The 15,869-nt window shown below is 41.6% G+C and overlaps 1 protein-coding gene across 5 annotated transcripts in view; it reads left to right on the forward strand.

Annotated features, from left to right (window-relative positions):
* The window catches only part of itsn1 (intersectin 1 (SH3 domain protein)), a 44,548-nt gene that overhangs the window by 19,011 nt on the left and 9,668 nt on the right, over positions 1–15,869 (forward strand). For 3 of the 5 annotated variants that reach the window (XM_051418512.1, XM_051418537.1, XM_051418528.1), the window contains 15 exons: positions 1,948–2,084; positions 2,209–2,495; positions 3,419–3,579; positions 3,931–3,945; positions 4,806–5,050; positions 5,298–5,472; positions 5,571–5,657; positions 5,738–5,886; positions 6,509–6,588; positions 6,673–6,848; positions 6,968–7,013; positions 7,138–7,259; positions 7,718–7,841; positions 8,405–8,599; positions 15,591–15,712. In XM_051418512.1, the coding sequence (XP_051274472.1) occupies positions 1,948–2,084; positions 2,209–2,495; positions 3,419–3,579; positions 3,931–3,945; positions 4,806–5,050; positions 5,298–5,472; positions 5,571–5,657; positions 5,738–5,886; positions 6,509–6,588; positions 6,673–6,848; positions 6,968–7,013; positions 7,138–7,259; positions 7,718–7,841; positions 8,405–8,599; positions 15,591–15,712 (2,121 nt within the window). The remainder of the gene's footprint in view (positions 1–1,947; positions 2,085–2,208; positions 2,496–3,418; positions 3,580–3,930; positions 3,946–4,805; positions 5,051–5,297; positions 5,473–5,570; positions 5,658–5,737; positions 5,887–6,508; positions 6,589–6,672; positions 6,849–6,967; positions 7,014–7,137; positions 7,260–7,717; positions 7,842–8,404; positions 8,600–15,590; positions 15,713–15,869) is intronic. The other 2 variants (XM_051418520.1, XM_051418545.1) reach the window with 1 other exon arrangement.

The raw sequence follows: 15,869 nt of genomic DNA on the forward strand, positions 1-15,869 counted from the left end.
AGGGTGTGTCTGGCTCGGCTAGACTACGTTATAAAGGTCCACACAACAACCCAGCCCCCCCCCCACTCCCCAACCTGCCCCTCTCTCTGTCTCTCCCTTCTTTTCTCTCCTTTTGCTCTCTTTCTTTCTTGCCCTCTTCCTGGCTCTTTATCTCGTCGCTCATCCCTTTCTCCAGTCACCCTCTCTTTGCTTCCTCTTCTGTTTCTGTCCTCTCTTCCTCTTCTCATCCCTCTCTCCTCCCCTTGTTCCCTAAAAAATAATTTAGCCTCTCTGTCATCCTCCTCTTCAAGCTGGTGTTAGCTCACTATTTAGCCAGCTGTCTAACTGTGCTCCATAGTTAACACTGTACGCAGTCGTCCTGCTAAGCTAGCGGTCCTGCTAGGTTAGCTGTCTACTAGATTAAGAGACTTTATGCTGTTGCTATGCTAGGCTACTTTACTAGATTACTCCACTGTACTGTAATGCTACTGCCCGTATGCTACCAGATGATGTTTCAGCCAGACAAGTAGAAGCTAGTAGACTTTAATTAGGCTCATATGCTGATAAACTAGAATCTGGTCAACTTTACTTTATTTGGGTGGATGTGTGTGTGTGTGTGTGTGTGTGTGTGTGTGTGTGTGTGTAGTCTGTGTGTGTAGGAGAGTATGTATGCCTGGCATGCTGTGTTGTCTCATGTCCTCTTCCTGTTTCAGGTGATTTGGAGTTCTCTCCCTCCAGAGTTGTAGTGTTACTCCTCCGCCAGTCTCTTCTTTCCGATTGGTTTGCTTGTTTCTGAAGGTTTCCTCACGTTGGTTTGTTTGGCTGAAACACAACAGCTGCATTGTGTTGTTGTTGTAGTAACAGAGTGTGTTCTAATGGCACAGCTGGTTGTCATGACTACACAGAACTGCCCGTTCCTCCCCTGCCGCATCCCCCGACTCCCCATATCCCCTCCTCCCTTTTTTTGTTTATATCTAACCCCTCCCACAAACATACTGTGCCTTGTGCAAGCTCCGCCCCACCACCATGACCGCAGCCCTGTGTCTGCGGCTGGGTCAGTGCCAACCTCCAGTAGTGACCAAGCCCCCTCCCAGTGACATCCCCTTCTATGTTTTTTGGCTGACATAAAAAAAACCAGAGGATTCTCCTGAGCTGTCTGACTTGCCCATAACAAGATGTCGGCAAAAACAATAAAATGCTGCTGAATGCACTACATGTCCATTCATACCACAGCCTGTGGGCGGTGGTATATTGGGTGGCCGTGAAGCTGGATGTGTTTTTCTTTTTCAGTCAGTGCGTTATAGTGGCAGACTAGCCACTAGGAACAGTTAGACTTTTTGGCCAGCTCATCCATCAAATGGGTCCAGTCCTCCAATTTCAGTGGCTCCTCAACACAAAGAGGACTGGATGTAGCACTCTCCAGCTAGTTTGCCATTAAGTTTTTTTTCTATAGCCTTAATCACTAATCAGAATGTTGCCTTGCCAATCTGTACAGTACACAACACCCTCTATCCTTAGGCCCTCAGGTTGGATGAAGAGAAACTGCCAAAAAAGAAAAATAGAGGGAAAAAGGGATGAAAGCTGAGTAAAAGAAAGGAGGAGAAATCCCTCTTTGAGGATGGACACACATTAGGTGTTGTATGTACAGAGTAGACGTATTTAATCTCTGTCTACTGTTGATTCTTTACACATTAGTTCAACTTCTTGTCATAAAATATAAAAAATATTTTGTCAAAAATAATTAACGTTCAGATAATTGCCATGGTTACAAGAAGGGACGTCTCATCACCTCAGTGACACAGTCAAAGGGGCGGAGCTTGCCTTGATCACCTGACTAATACGTACTGCTGCTGCTGCTGCTGCTGTTGTTGTTCTTGTTTGTTGTCGATGGTAACCCGTAGCAACCAGCCCTCTGATCCCACTTCCTCCTCACCGCTGTTCCTTCCTGTATCCCATGATGCCTTGCAGGAGCTGAGGGAGATCCACAGCCGGCAGCAGAGACAGAAACAAAAGGAGCTGGAAGGAGACACACACTCATTGACACACACACACTCTCACATGCACACCCCAATCGAGAGAAAGTCTGCTGAACTGCAGGAGAGCAGGTGAGAGCTGATATGCTTGATCATTCGCTGAGGTCTTGAACTATATCCAAACCGTTATGTTAGAATAGATGTTTTGTTTTGTTATACCATGAAAAGTTTTGTACATACTTTAATAATCCCGCAGGTTGTCATCAGAGGAGAGCGTGGCCTGGAGGGATGAAGCAGGAAGCTCTGCCCCTGGAGCTCCTAGTCCCGCCTCCATCTCTGCACCCCATGCCTGGCTAAACAGAGTGACTCAGGAAGAAGAGGAGAGGAAGAGGAGAGGGATGGACGAGGAGGAAGAGGTCCGCAAGGGGGCGGGATCAGTAGGATCAGTCGAATCAGTCGAGGATGAGGGGAGAGGAAAGAAGGACATGCAGGAGAAACTGAACAAGCTGTTCAGCCAGCCGACCGACCCCTGGGCTTCAACAGGTGTGTTATGGCTGTTTGAGTGAATGCGTGCATGAAAGAGAGCACAACTCAAGACCCCCAGAGCGGGCACTGGTGTGTGGTGTTAACCTGTGTTTGATGCCATTAGCAGCCAGTTTGGCGTGCAGTTAATGTACCTAATGTGGTATCTTCATTTCCAGAGTTTGAGCAGGAATTGAGGCCCCTTAACATATACACAGGTTTATACCCTTTTCACAACAGAATTTGCACATAAATGCAGATAAATCTGCTAAAGATAAAAGTAAATTGACTCCTTTCCCATTGCCAGTAGACAGTTTGCTTTTCTGCTTAAAACGTAATAATAGACTTAATAAACAGTAGAATGCAGCATTTGTTACTTGTCTTGGACTGCGAGCAGTGCCTTTTTCACTCCAAAATGTTGCTAGTAGTGCTTTCCTGGATAGTCATTTGACCTGGGAATGAATGTCAGTCGTACCCTTTTCCACTGAAGACAAAAGCCAGAGGTTCATGGTCCAGTGTAACAGGGTCTTTAGAGTAGGGCTCCACAATTAATTGAAACATTAGTGAAATTGCAAAAATGATCATACTCGCTAATAAATAAAAAGAACGATGTTTTTACCTTATGGTTCAGCCCTACTTTAGAGGCAAGGGTAGGATTTTCAGTCTGAAACAAACCCCAGCACACTTATATCTAAACTTACTGAAAGAAAAATTTAATTTTGATTTTAAATTTAGTTAATTAAAACAAGGTAACCTCTCAGGAACGAGTTGTAGCATTATGTCCTTTCCATTAGAAAGTATGAGGTTTAAAAGGGACAAAAAAACCAAATCCTCCTTCACCAAAGAACACATACAGTATTGTCTTGGAGTTTGACCAACAGCAGGCAGTAAATGTGGATTCTAGCCCATGTTTATAATATTTCTGCCTCTCTGTTTATCTACAGTGGAGAAGACTCCAGGACCCAGCCTCTTTGACCAGAAGGCACCAGTCACTGGCTTCGACCAGCAGCAGCAGCCAGTGAAGGTGGTCTACTACAGGGCTGTATATCCGTTTGATGCTCGCAGCCATGATGAGATCAGCATTGGTCCTGGAGATGTAATCATGGTATGTAGTATGCAAACAACCAGTTCCCATACACTTGTATCCTCCAGCCATCCACCTTGCTACAATTACACAGGATGATGATGATGAAGGTGCAGACTTACGTCATGTGAGAATCTACAGTTGCCACCATGGCAGTTTAACAAGGACTTCCACAGTACTGTGTGTGTATACATGTTGTGTGAACAGATATTTTATTGTCTCTTTCGTATTCTGTGGGTGTGTTTGTAATAAGACCTCCTGTATGTGCGTATATGTGTGTTCTTCTCTTGTGTGCAAGGTCTGTGTGTCTATGTGTGACTGTGTGGTGTGTGTATTAACTCTTTCCTCTCTCCTCCGCTGTGCAAACTGAAGGTGAAGGGGGAATGGGTAAGTTCTTGCCCCCGCCCAGTGTTGTGCCTCCACCAATCACAAGCCAGCACTCATGTGAACTCTTGCTGTCATTGGTTCTTCTCATGTCATCTCCATGTCCATTCATTTGCCAGTGGATGAATGTCTTTTGCTTCGTCATTCTAATGTGTAAATGTTGTTCTGCTTGTTTTGTTTTCACAGTTAATGTGAAAAGCTGTGAATGTGCTTAACTGTCAGCATTAAGCTATGCAGTGTAATGCTTTACAGTCGGACCTCTCTGGATAAATAAATACTACTTCACTTCAGGCTGCTCTGCAAAAAATACATAAAATCTATTATTTATTACCATCAATGTCTCCATAAATAAACTTCCACATGAGTAAGATAGGAGAAGACATTCCGGCTTGCAGTTTTTCCATTTATTAAACGCATTACCTGCCTCAACCAACTCCACCCACACTTAGGCAAGTTTACACGGTAGACTAATAGAAATAGAAATAGAGAAAAACATAAAATCTTTATTTGTAGTGAAGGGGACAGCCACTGGTTATTTATGTAAGTAGAATTATTATTCAGTTAGACAGATAATTGCAAAGGTCCCTGTTCATTATAAGAGCCTGGTTGACATGATACATTCACTGGAACCAGAACACAACATTAACGGCTTCAAATGTCAAGTTATCAAGTTAATATGCTTTGTTTCACTTGATTATCTACTAATTTGGTGATTCAACAGCTGCTGCTGCTGCTGCTGTTGTAGCCACTGTTGTTGTTTACACCTTTTCTCTGTTATACCATGAATCTGAACACACACGTTTTATGAATTAGTGTCCCTGTGTGTGCATCTTTATCTTTATCCCACCCCTCTGCACTCGTAGGTGGACGAATCCCAAACAGGTGAACCCGGTTGGCTGGGAGGAGAGCTCAGGGGGCGTACTGGTTGGTTTCCAGCCAATTACGCCGAACGAATACCCGACAGTGAAGCGCCGATCAGCTTGCGTGCAACAGCCTCAGCCACACCCACCTCCGCCCAGCAGCCAATGACCACGCCTCCCCCAGCACCAGGACACAACTCCTCCTCCACGTCCTCCACTAACAGTAACTGGGCTGACTTTAGCACCACGTAAGTACTTGTGGTGTCAGTATTATGAGAACCAGAGTCTGTGTGGCTTCACTAGTGCATCTTACTAATACATTCACCAAATTAAATAATTTTAACAAGATCCATTCATGCTCTTGAAATATTTGTGACCCTGTTTCGATGTCGCCATTCTGAGTCTTGTATAATCTTCATTTTTAAACACGTCATTGTCAACCAGTACTCCCAATATAAATATATATTTGTGTCATCTGTGTGTCTATATTTCCAGTTGGCCCTCCAACACAGCCAGTCAGTCAGAGAGTGAGGGGTGGGATGCATGGCCGACCTCTTCAGCCGCTCAGAATCCTTCGCTCAGCGTTCCCTCAGCGCAGCTACGACAACGCTCCGCCTTCACACCCGCTACCATGACAACGGGCTCCTCTCCTTCTCCTGTGCTGGGACAGGTAGGAATATAACAAAACTATGCTCAACATTTATTTCTGGACCTAAATAGGGTAAATGTCTCCCAAAACTGACTATTGACTGTTACTCTGGTTGTCAGGGGGAGAAGGTTGAGGGTCTTCAGGCTCAGGCTTTGTATCCCTGGAGAGCGAAGAAGGACAACCACCTCAACTTCAACAAAAATGAGGTAGATTTTATTTAATGTGTGTTTTTATTGTTATGTTTTGTTCTAAGTGAATAGAACTAATGGTATTACTGTTCATACAGATAATAACAGTGTTGGAGCAGCAGGACATGTGGTGGTTAGGTGAACTGCAGACTGGACAGAGAGGCTGGTTCCCCAAAAGTTATGTCAAGCTCATCTCCGCCACCATGCCGGCCCCCGTTGGTGCCCCAGCACGCAGCAAAAACACTAGGTAGGTTAAAGTGTGACGTCAAGTCAAATTTGGTATATTAATTAGTTTTTCAGCATCAGGGCTTTACAATCTAAATATTGTCACCTCGTGTTTTTTTAAGTTATAGACCGGTCAGTAAGACAGAATTCTACTGACAGGTTACTGATAAAACACAGTGTCTTATTACTTATGCTTCAGCTTTGCCACACTAGTTGGCTTCTGGAACTTTCTATTCTAAGACACAATTCCTGCCTCATCTCACCTAATTTAATCCTATTAGTGGGAGTGTAGCTGCAGATCCTCAGGGGACCTTCTAGAGGTGATTGGACTGAGACTCTGGATCAGGTTGTCTGAGGAGCTTTAGCTAACAAAAATCAAATCATTATAAAGTAAAAAATCTACGTTTCAAAGAAATTACAATAAGGGACTCTTCATAGTTAGGATGATTCTGGTAGTGACCAACAGTGGCTGATTACATTTGTTTTTAATGGCAAATTGCGCTCTTCATATCAATGCTCTTCATTTGTGTGATTTTCAAAATAAAATGTAGTGTATTTTTCAAAAATAAAAAAAATATTTTATGTAAAAAAAATATTTTGTTTAAAGTTTAAATAATTTAGTTTTTCTTCCTTATCTCATCTAGTGAGTCTGGAGTATCAGACAGCCCACCCAATGGAAAACGCCCCTCCCCTTCCCCAACAAAACCCTCTGAGTCAGGAGAAGGTAATGCTCGCAAACATATAAATGTACATATTTGTTAAAGAAAATCCAGCCAGTACTGACATTATATCTGTCCTCATGCATCAGCTGAGTACGTGGCTATGTACACCTACGAGAGCAGTGAACAGGGCGACCTGAGTTTCCAGCAGGGAGATATCGTCATGGTGACCAGGAAAGAAGGGGATTGGTGGACGGGCATGGTCGGGGGCAAGACTGGAGTCTTTCCTTCCAATTATGTCAAACCACGAGACTCTGCCTCTGAGGTGAGACTTTGCTCAGAACATAAGAGGGTAGACCAGAACTGTTGGTGCGTCTGTGGACTTTTTTCACAACAAGGAAATATTTGTGATCATTGTTATTTAAACTTTGTTTCTGTTTGTAGTCTTTGGGACCAGCAGGGAAGACAGGCAGTCTGGGAAAGAAACCAGGTGATGTTTCTATAATATTGCTGTTGTAACCTTTATTGTTTTTGCTGACAATATCGACTTATAAATTTATAGCTAAAGAAAGAAATTAATTTTTTCTTCTTTTTCCTGTCTGTCTCTCTTTCAGAGATCGCACAGGTGATCGCTCCCTACAGTGCTACAGGAGCAGAGCAGCTGACATTAGCTCCGGGACAGCTCATCCTCATCAGAAAAAAGAACCCAGGGGGCTGGTGGGAGGGTGAGCTCCAGGTACACAAGCACAAACTCTAATATATGCAAAGAAGTGTTCAACATGTTGTCCTGGCATAAAAAGAAATGAGAAGATAGAGAAAAGGAAATCTACCAAAACTTGACAAGGCCAGTAGCCTGATGCCACTGATGACTCTGCAAAAGAAAAGCCCTAATAGCCCTAATACAGTTGAATTATACTAAACATCAGTTACCATACATGCAAACTCTTTTGTCTTTTTGAAGACATTTGTGTGGTTTTTAAAAAGTACATTTTTGTGTGCACTTTTGTCTGGATTTTATTAATATCTAATAATTAAATTATAGTTGATTTGGATCATACAATGCAATCGTATATTTACCTCTGTATTGTATGTCATAGTTACTTCTAGACATGTACTTCAATTGTGTGATTATGAGGCTGTTTGCCTATCAGTGTAATTTATGACTAATAACACACTGTGTTCTGATTGGTTCAGGCTCGGGGGAAAAAGCGCCAAATAGGCTGGTTTCCAGCCAACTATGTAAAGCTGCTCAGTCCCAGCACCAGCAAGACCACGCCCACAGAGCCCACCCCTCCTAAACTGGCTCCTGCCAGCACAGGTACGGATAAATACACAATAGTACAACGCTTTAAAATCCTGTGGCCACTTCCACAATGTGCTGGAAAAGCTAAATGAATTAGCCATAATATCAAACCCAAAATATGTAACCATATGGAAAAGCTGTTGTTTTTCCTTTTTTGAAAAAGTTGTGGTCTTATTGCAAGCCATAAAAAAAAATCTATAAAAAGATCTGAAATGTGTCTTTTAGAGAGTTTGAGTTACTTTGATAACACTTTAAGTCACTAAAATTGGTCTATGTGGAAATTGGCGTACAGTAGTCTGAATCTCAAGACATATACATCAATGCCAGCAGTTTTGACTATGAAAAGAAAATAACAAATGAACTAAAATGAAAGCTTTATAGGTTCACAGATGAGTGAATACATCTGCGCTATCTGTGTAAAACCAACATGATTCTGGTGTGTAGGTTGGTAGAAAAGACGTGGCCAACAGAAGAACAGTTCTTAATAAAGGAGCAAATTGTCTCTGTAACTGTCACAAGTGACCTTGAAGCTGAAAATGTTGACATCCTGTCCATCATGTCTTTCTCTGGTCCTGAAGCTGTGTGTCAGGTGATCGGCATGTACGACTACGTGGCCCAGAACGATGACGAGCTGGCCTTCCAGAAGGGTCAGGTGATCACAGTGCTCAACAAGGACGACTGCGATTGGTGGAAAGGCGAGCTCAACGGAAGGGAGGGTCTGTTTCCCAGCAACTACGTCAAACTCACCACGGATACTGACCCGAGCACGCAGTGTGAGTACTCGCAAATACTCGTAATCTCACGTGAATCACAAAACACATTAACAGTTTACTAAAATCAACATCCTCTAATGTACAAAGTAATGTAACACTCACACACAGTCACACTTACACAGTGAAACACTCTCTCTCCCTCTCACACACACACACACACACACACACACACACACACACACACACACACACACACACACACCCCAGAGCCAGATGTGGAGATGCTGTCCCTCTCTCAGTGTTTGACCCCTGGATTGGTTTGACCTTTGACCTTTCACCTTGACACTCCTTTGGGCCTCTTTGAAAACCTCCCAGTCATGCAACACCTCTGGGTGGTGTTGGTGTGTGTTTGTATGGTGTGTATGCGCATGCATGTGTGTGTATATTTGCGCGCATTAGTGTAAAAGTGTTTCCCCTCTTCCTGCATGTGTTCCTTCAGCATGTTCCACCATAGACTTAGAGTTTCTAGAGCTGAGCAAAGAGACGTGGGCAGTCAACCTGCGCTGAACACTACTGAGCCAAAATGTGTCTTTGTACAATAAAAATTTTATTTGAAAAAATTATAAAACCAATTATATGATTTTAAAACATACAAACTCGGATATATGAGCACCCGATGAACCAGAGGTGACCAAGGTTCAGGTCTGCAAAAATCAATATTTGTATTTATTTACTTTCAGTGAGGATAAAATGATATCATGCTTTACAAAATTAATAATTAAAAGCTATAATGAAAAACTAACAAAGATAGTTAGAGAAGTTCTGGTTTCACATGGACGAAGAGTTTGATGTAATGAAACACTGAAACATATCCATTAATAAAGAAAGAGGTATTCTTAGAGATACTGATTTCAGCCACATTGGCTTAACTACAAACCGTTAAAGGTTAGATCAAAAAACAAAAAAAACATAAATTCAAGGTTTTTTGAGGACAATACCGATTTTACAGGGTAAAAATTACCAATATGGTGGCCGATATAGTACTGGAATGAAAAGGCATTTTATTTCTGCATTATATATTATAGGATGCCAATATCGATTGTCTGCAAAAAGCTAATATTGATCGACCAATATATCGTCAGGCTCCAACATAAACAGTGGCAATGATGAAAGCTAAAATACAAAATTCATCCTTCTCCTCATTGAAAGTTTTAATGAAATAGTAATTTGGGTATTTCATTAATGAATAGAGTTCTTAATTAAATAAATTTAAATAATATTTTCACTCAAATAATCTGTTCCCGTCTTAAAAGCAGATGTGTTGTGTAGAAAAACAAAATGGGTCACCCTGACCTCCTCCTGACTCATCATTAGTCCACACACACTGTGACATATTGTGTTGGCAGATTAATATGTTGCAAAGAACAGCAGCCACAGTGAACTGGAAGAGCTGCATTCAGACGTCGTGCCAGTGTATCTAAATTATACACAGTGCAACAGTAACATTTACTGCCACTGTTTGGGTTGATATTTGCTCATCACAGTAAACTGTATACCAAGCAATTGGAAAGAAGACCTTGCAGCACTGAAATGGCAAAGATAAGTGAGCACCTGTTTAAAAAAACTAGTATATATTTTAGCCACATAAATGCACTGCAAGTTTATTTTTCAGCTACAAAATGTTGTGTTCAGTGTCACAGTTCTTTAAAAACAAAATTTTAAGGCGTTTTAACCAACCATTTGTACATTCATAATAATATCAGCTAGTTTATCCCAAATTGTAATATTGTATCGGCCTCAAAAATCAGTTGGTCTAAAGTCTAAATGATTGCTACATACACAAATATTTTAAATTCTTAAGCAAACAGAAGCTCTGTCATATTGCCTGCGGTTGTGCTGCTCGCTCTAGATCCTCTATTTCTATGCTAGGTTAGGCCACACCTCCACACTCTCTGTCTTGCTGCACGCTCCACCCACCTAGCACCCGATTGGTTGTTGTTGTTGTTGTTGTTTTGTTTAGTTGTTTTTGTTGATGTTGTTGTTGTCGTCCTCTCTCTAGGATCATATCATTACCCAGAACCCCCCTCTCCTCAAAGCCCTCAAAGAGACCCACTAGGCCACTCAACCAATGGGACAGCAGCAAGAGGTCACATGACCCGGAAATGGCGACTCTCCACCAATAGAAGCCAGAGAGACAGACAGACAGACAGACAGAAAGACAGACAGACTGTAACGTTTAAACGCCCAGTGGTGGCGAGAACTTCTGTCTATGCATGGCTCTGACTGGACTTGGCCAAACTCTGTTTATCTAAGGCTCTGGCTCCAAACAGCACTGCTCAACAGGAGGGAGATCAATAGTCAGGACTCCTCTGCTCTCCTCCCAAACTTTCCTCTTTTCTTCTCCTCCATCTTTTCTTTTCTTCTGCTCTTTCTGTTGTATCAGTCGGAAAGTGTCTAGATAAGGAGGGAAGGAAGAAAGGAGGAGAGGAGAGGAGGAGATTGAAGCAGAGACTATTGAGCTCCTTTCCCCCAGATTGGACTGATGAACATGTTTTGACTGGATCACAGTGACTGTATACACTCAACACACACACTCACTCACTCACTCACACACATATCCACACACACATTAACAGTATATGCACACACACACACAGCCCTATCCTAGCGTGGTGAAGTGGATAGTGGGTCATTTTGTGGCTTTATGGGAGATTCTGTCATTAAAATCAGTAGCTCAGCTTACCCCCTCCCTCCTGTTTTTTTTTGGTTTTTTTTTTTTTTGATTTTGTATTTTTTTATTTTTTTTTATTCTTTAACCTTGCTCCCATTGGTTCAGCAGCTTCATTCACCTGTCAGTCAAAAGCGCTGGCTCCCCCCATCCCCTCACTAACCCCTCCCCTCCCACAGCTTCACAGAAAGACCCACTATCTGCAGGAGGACAAGTCTCAATGTTAATGTCTCCTCTCCTCTCTTCGCTTCACCTCTTCTCCCCTCAATGCCAAAGACTCCTCCCTCCTCCTGCTCCTTCTCCTCCTTTCTTCTTCCCCCCCCTCAAAAGGTGATGAAGTAATGGAGAGGAGAGGAAATGAGGCAGTATTGAGATGCGTTCCACAGCAGTTCAGTGCTAAGTTTCAACCCAGGGTGCCGCTCCCTTCTACGGTTTTCCAGTTAGTTTCTCCTCCTGTCTTTCTCTGCCAGGGAAAGAGGCAAGGAGGCGTAGAAGGGAGCGAGCAGCTGGAATGGGACTCAGCCCGTAGCTCGGGGCTAAAATGGAAAGCCATGCTCTAACTGCTTAGCGTACTAGCTAACCAAATTACACGCACACACAAAATGCAACATGGTACAGAGAGTTTATACACACACACACACACACACACACACACACACACACACACACACACACACACACACTCTCAGACACAATGATAATGTTTTTAGCCGTAGTAGTTTAACATTCTGAATATGTATTAACTTCAAATGATCCGTTTTATGTTCTGTTGTTGTTGTTGTTTTTGTTTACATGTTTATTGTTTTGTCTGTTGCTATGATGATGAGATGCTGTCACACTGTCCAGGGCTAGGCCAGGATGATGGACATTGACATGACACTCAGACAGATTAGGTACTAAATATGTAGGGGTGGAACGATTTGGCACAAAACAACCTGCTCATGGCCGCGGTCAGATCTTTGAATCATTCCAGTTAAAGGAATATTTGAACATTTTTAGAAATGCGCTCGGTTGCTTTCTTGCTGAGAGTTAAATGAGAAAATGAATACCACTCTCATATTTGTCAGTTAGTTTGTTGGAAATGGCTAGCCTCAAATTACGCCTAAAACACCTCTAAAGCAAACAGAACTCCTCTTAAAGCGTCAACTTGTTGTTTTCGCCTTTCTGTTTGTGCACAGATTAAACAAACAAGATCCAACGTGTTAGTTAGCTTTACAGGTGAGCTGTGTCTCCATGCTTCCGGCTTTTATGCCCAGCCAACATCATTGTTTAATGGACAGGACATGAGAGTGGTATTGATCTCACTCCGTAACAAAGTGAATACGCATTTTCACCAAGATGACACTGTTCCTTTAAATAGCTCAGCTGTTTTTAAGTTGTGGCTCAATTTCACACACCAGTGATATCTTTAAGTAATTTGAGCTTTACCTCCTTGAATTTTCCACACTGTGATGCACCTTTTGAAAGTAGAAGTGGTTTTAGCTCATCCTCACCAGACTTCATGCACAAAAAGGCCGATTTTAAGTTGGCTTTTTGTTTCCCCCGGCACTGCAAACCTACTGTATCAAACCACGCACCATCATTTCACCCCTACATGATATTAAGTAAGAGACAATGACCTGTGAAATGTTTAACCCGCGGGACCCTACTCTTGAGTTGGGACGTGGGAAAAGACATCACTATAGCTGTTTTCCACAACCAGCTCCATTACTTCATAAGTTACTTCATAACTTCAGTTTTCCGTGCCTCTTGTGAAACATTTAGCACAGTTTGTTCTCCGTTAAATGTCATTAGCTTTAGCGCTGTTCCGAGTTAAAACATCATATATCATATTTTATCATATCACATTACTGATTTACTGATTCACTGATTTCTACTGTGTGTGACAGACTCACAAACTGAGTGGTAGAGAAACAGAAACAAACAGCATAGCCTCACTTTAAAATAATATATATACTGTATATTAACAGTTACCATGGTGACGTACATGTCCGATGTATCTTTTCCATTTCCCCCAGCAACAGGACCGCCTTTCAATTTGTTTCCATAGCAACAGACTAGTATTATAGTGGTTGCCATATCAGATTTGTATTGTTTTTTTTTTGTTGTTGTTGTTTTTGTTTATCCAGATGACAGTATTGTGATTATATTGTTTACCCTCAGAAACACAAACCGTGAATGAAATGATTATTGAACTACGCAACTTTTTATACAACAAGCAATAGAGTTGTTATTGTTATTATTATTATTATTAACCTGCTTGGATCCCATTGGCTCCTCAGTGTGTCAGTATTTGAGGTGAAGCTCTCTGATTGGGTGATAAGTCAAAGACCATCGGTTCTTCAACAAACTGAGGTTCGAGGCCCAAATTTGGGTCACTGGTTGTGGTTCCCTACAGGACTGAAAATATGAGCAGGTTTTTAACAGATCCTGGTTTTCAGGGCCAGAGAGGGAGCTTTTGTCAGTTTGGTAACCGATGGTCGAGACTTCTCATAGTCAGAGGGAGTATTTTAGGTTAGAACAAAGACCCGCCTAGACCAGAGCCATGCTGCACACCAGATGGATGGATATTAATGATGTATCTCTGCCTGTTACTACATGCTAACGCTCCTGTCTGCGGCCATTTCTGTCCCTGTTAGCATTAACTTGGAATCATTTGGGGACGCGCTGTGCTGTAGGTGGAAGCAGCACACACTAAATGATGTCATGGTGCAAGCTCGAAACTTTTAACGTCTTTTACCATTTTTAACACACACACACTTTGCACAAATCTGCTCTGAAGCACGGCTCTGGTCTAGTCCGGTTTGTTTAAACAGTTAAAAGCTCTGTATGATCTATACTTAATCTAATGAATGGTAATGGTTGGTGCTTCATACAGATAGAAATAGCATCCCTGATGAATGGATGAATGGATTAACAGCCAGGCCAAATGTAACCAGACTGCATTTGGGTCTGGTGCGCGCATGAATGAATGAGTGACTGAGTGAAAAAAATAAAGCATGAATGAGCAATTTTATGGACGTGAATGGTCAGATGGATACACAAAGGAATGAAAAGGATACTTGAATGAATGAATGAAATGTACAGAATGTTAGCATAGCATTGGTAGTAAAAATGTCCTGAGGTTTTATTGGTGGAGATTTTGATGAAGCAGTGAATCTGATTGGTCCTGATGATTAAACGCTCTGAGACAGACTGCAGTCGACTAGCCTCGTTACTCTCTCTCATACACACACAATCACACTCTCTTACACAGACTAGTACACGGTACCATAAGGAAGCTTCCTGTTTAACTGGCTTTTGTAAATAAAACATTGAATTTTACGCCTGTTGTAAAAAAAAAAAATTATGTTTTCACATTCATCTGCTGATTTTAAGGGGCGGGCCTACCAGCAGGATTTGTGACATTATAAATAGTTAGGAAGTCAGTTCTGGTCCAGTATGCAACTTGTACAGTGTGATGGAAAAGAAGCTACCAATGCACATCCACTGAGAATGGACTTTACAGTGAAGTAGGAGACACCTTGTGTCCAGCAGCAATAGTTAAGAAATGAGCAACATTTGCATATTCAGAGTTTATAATGAGACAGCAGGAGTAAATGAGTTTTAATGTGGAAATTATATATTTTTGGCAGAAACATAAGACATTAAAAAGACTATTTGTGTATGTGTCTTAACACATGTCCCTGTAAATACCCTAAAATACATTAATACTGTTCATTTTCACTTAATTATATATCAAGTTTCTTAAAGCTAGATTAATATATTAACATTGAATCAAATGATTACAGCTTATAACAACCTTTTAATAACTATAACTGCAGAAGAGCCTTATTATCACATCTTATTTTAATGTTGGTGGTTAAAAAGGCTCTAGCAATCTTTTTTTCTTATTCTTATTCAATTCTTGTTTTGCACAGAACTTGAAACAATATCTTCATAAATATTCAGAAGCCTGTTGCGTGCGAATATCCAGACTATATCTCTAAAAAAAGATTGTGTTTCTGCTGTCTACAGTCAAAACAGGAGCCATATTAGGAAGCTTCCTTGTTAAGGTAAACCACTACAGTATGTAAATATACATTTATGATCTACATTCCTCTTCAATCTCTTCACACACATTTTGGACATCCGAATGACAGAAAAAACAGACAAACTGACTCAAACACTCCTCCAGACTGTTAGCCCCACTGCCTGTATGTTGAGCTCAGGTATGTATTATGTTGGTAACGTATTAACACAGGTAATAGGTTCTTTTTTTAAACTTCTTCCGTGTGTCAGGATGCTTGATTGACAGCTGTATGTGGGATTTGTGTATTTCAGGGTGTGCTGACCTCCATCTGCTGGACATGCTGAGTCCCATGGAGAGGAAGAGGCAGGGATACATCCACGAGCTGATCGTCACCGAGGAGAACTATGTCAACGACCTGCAGCTCGTCACAGAGGTAAACACACAGATAGTGTTGATTTCTGTACAGCAAATAACACATAACATATTCACCAGGTCAGGTGATCTGAAAAGAAATGTCATTTACCTGAAATATTCTACTGAGGTTCTTGCACATCCCAGATTTTCTCTACTACTCCAACAGTATTTATTAG

This window comes from Dicentrarchus labrax, unplaced genomic scaffold (assembly GCF_905237075.1).
Source record: "Dicentrarchus labrax unplaced genomic scaffold, dlabrax2021, whole genome shotgun sequence".
Taxonomy (NCBI): Eukaryota; Metazoa; Chordata; class Actinopteri; family Moronidae; genus Dicentrarchus; species Dicentrarchus labrax.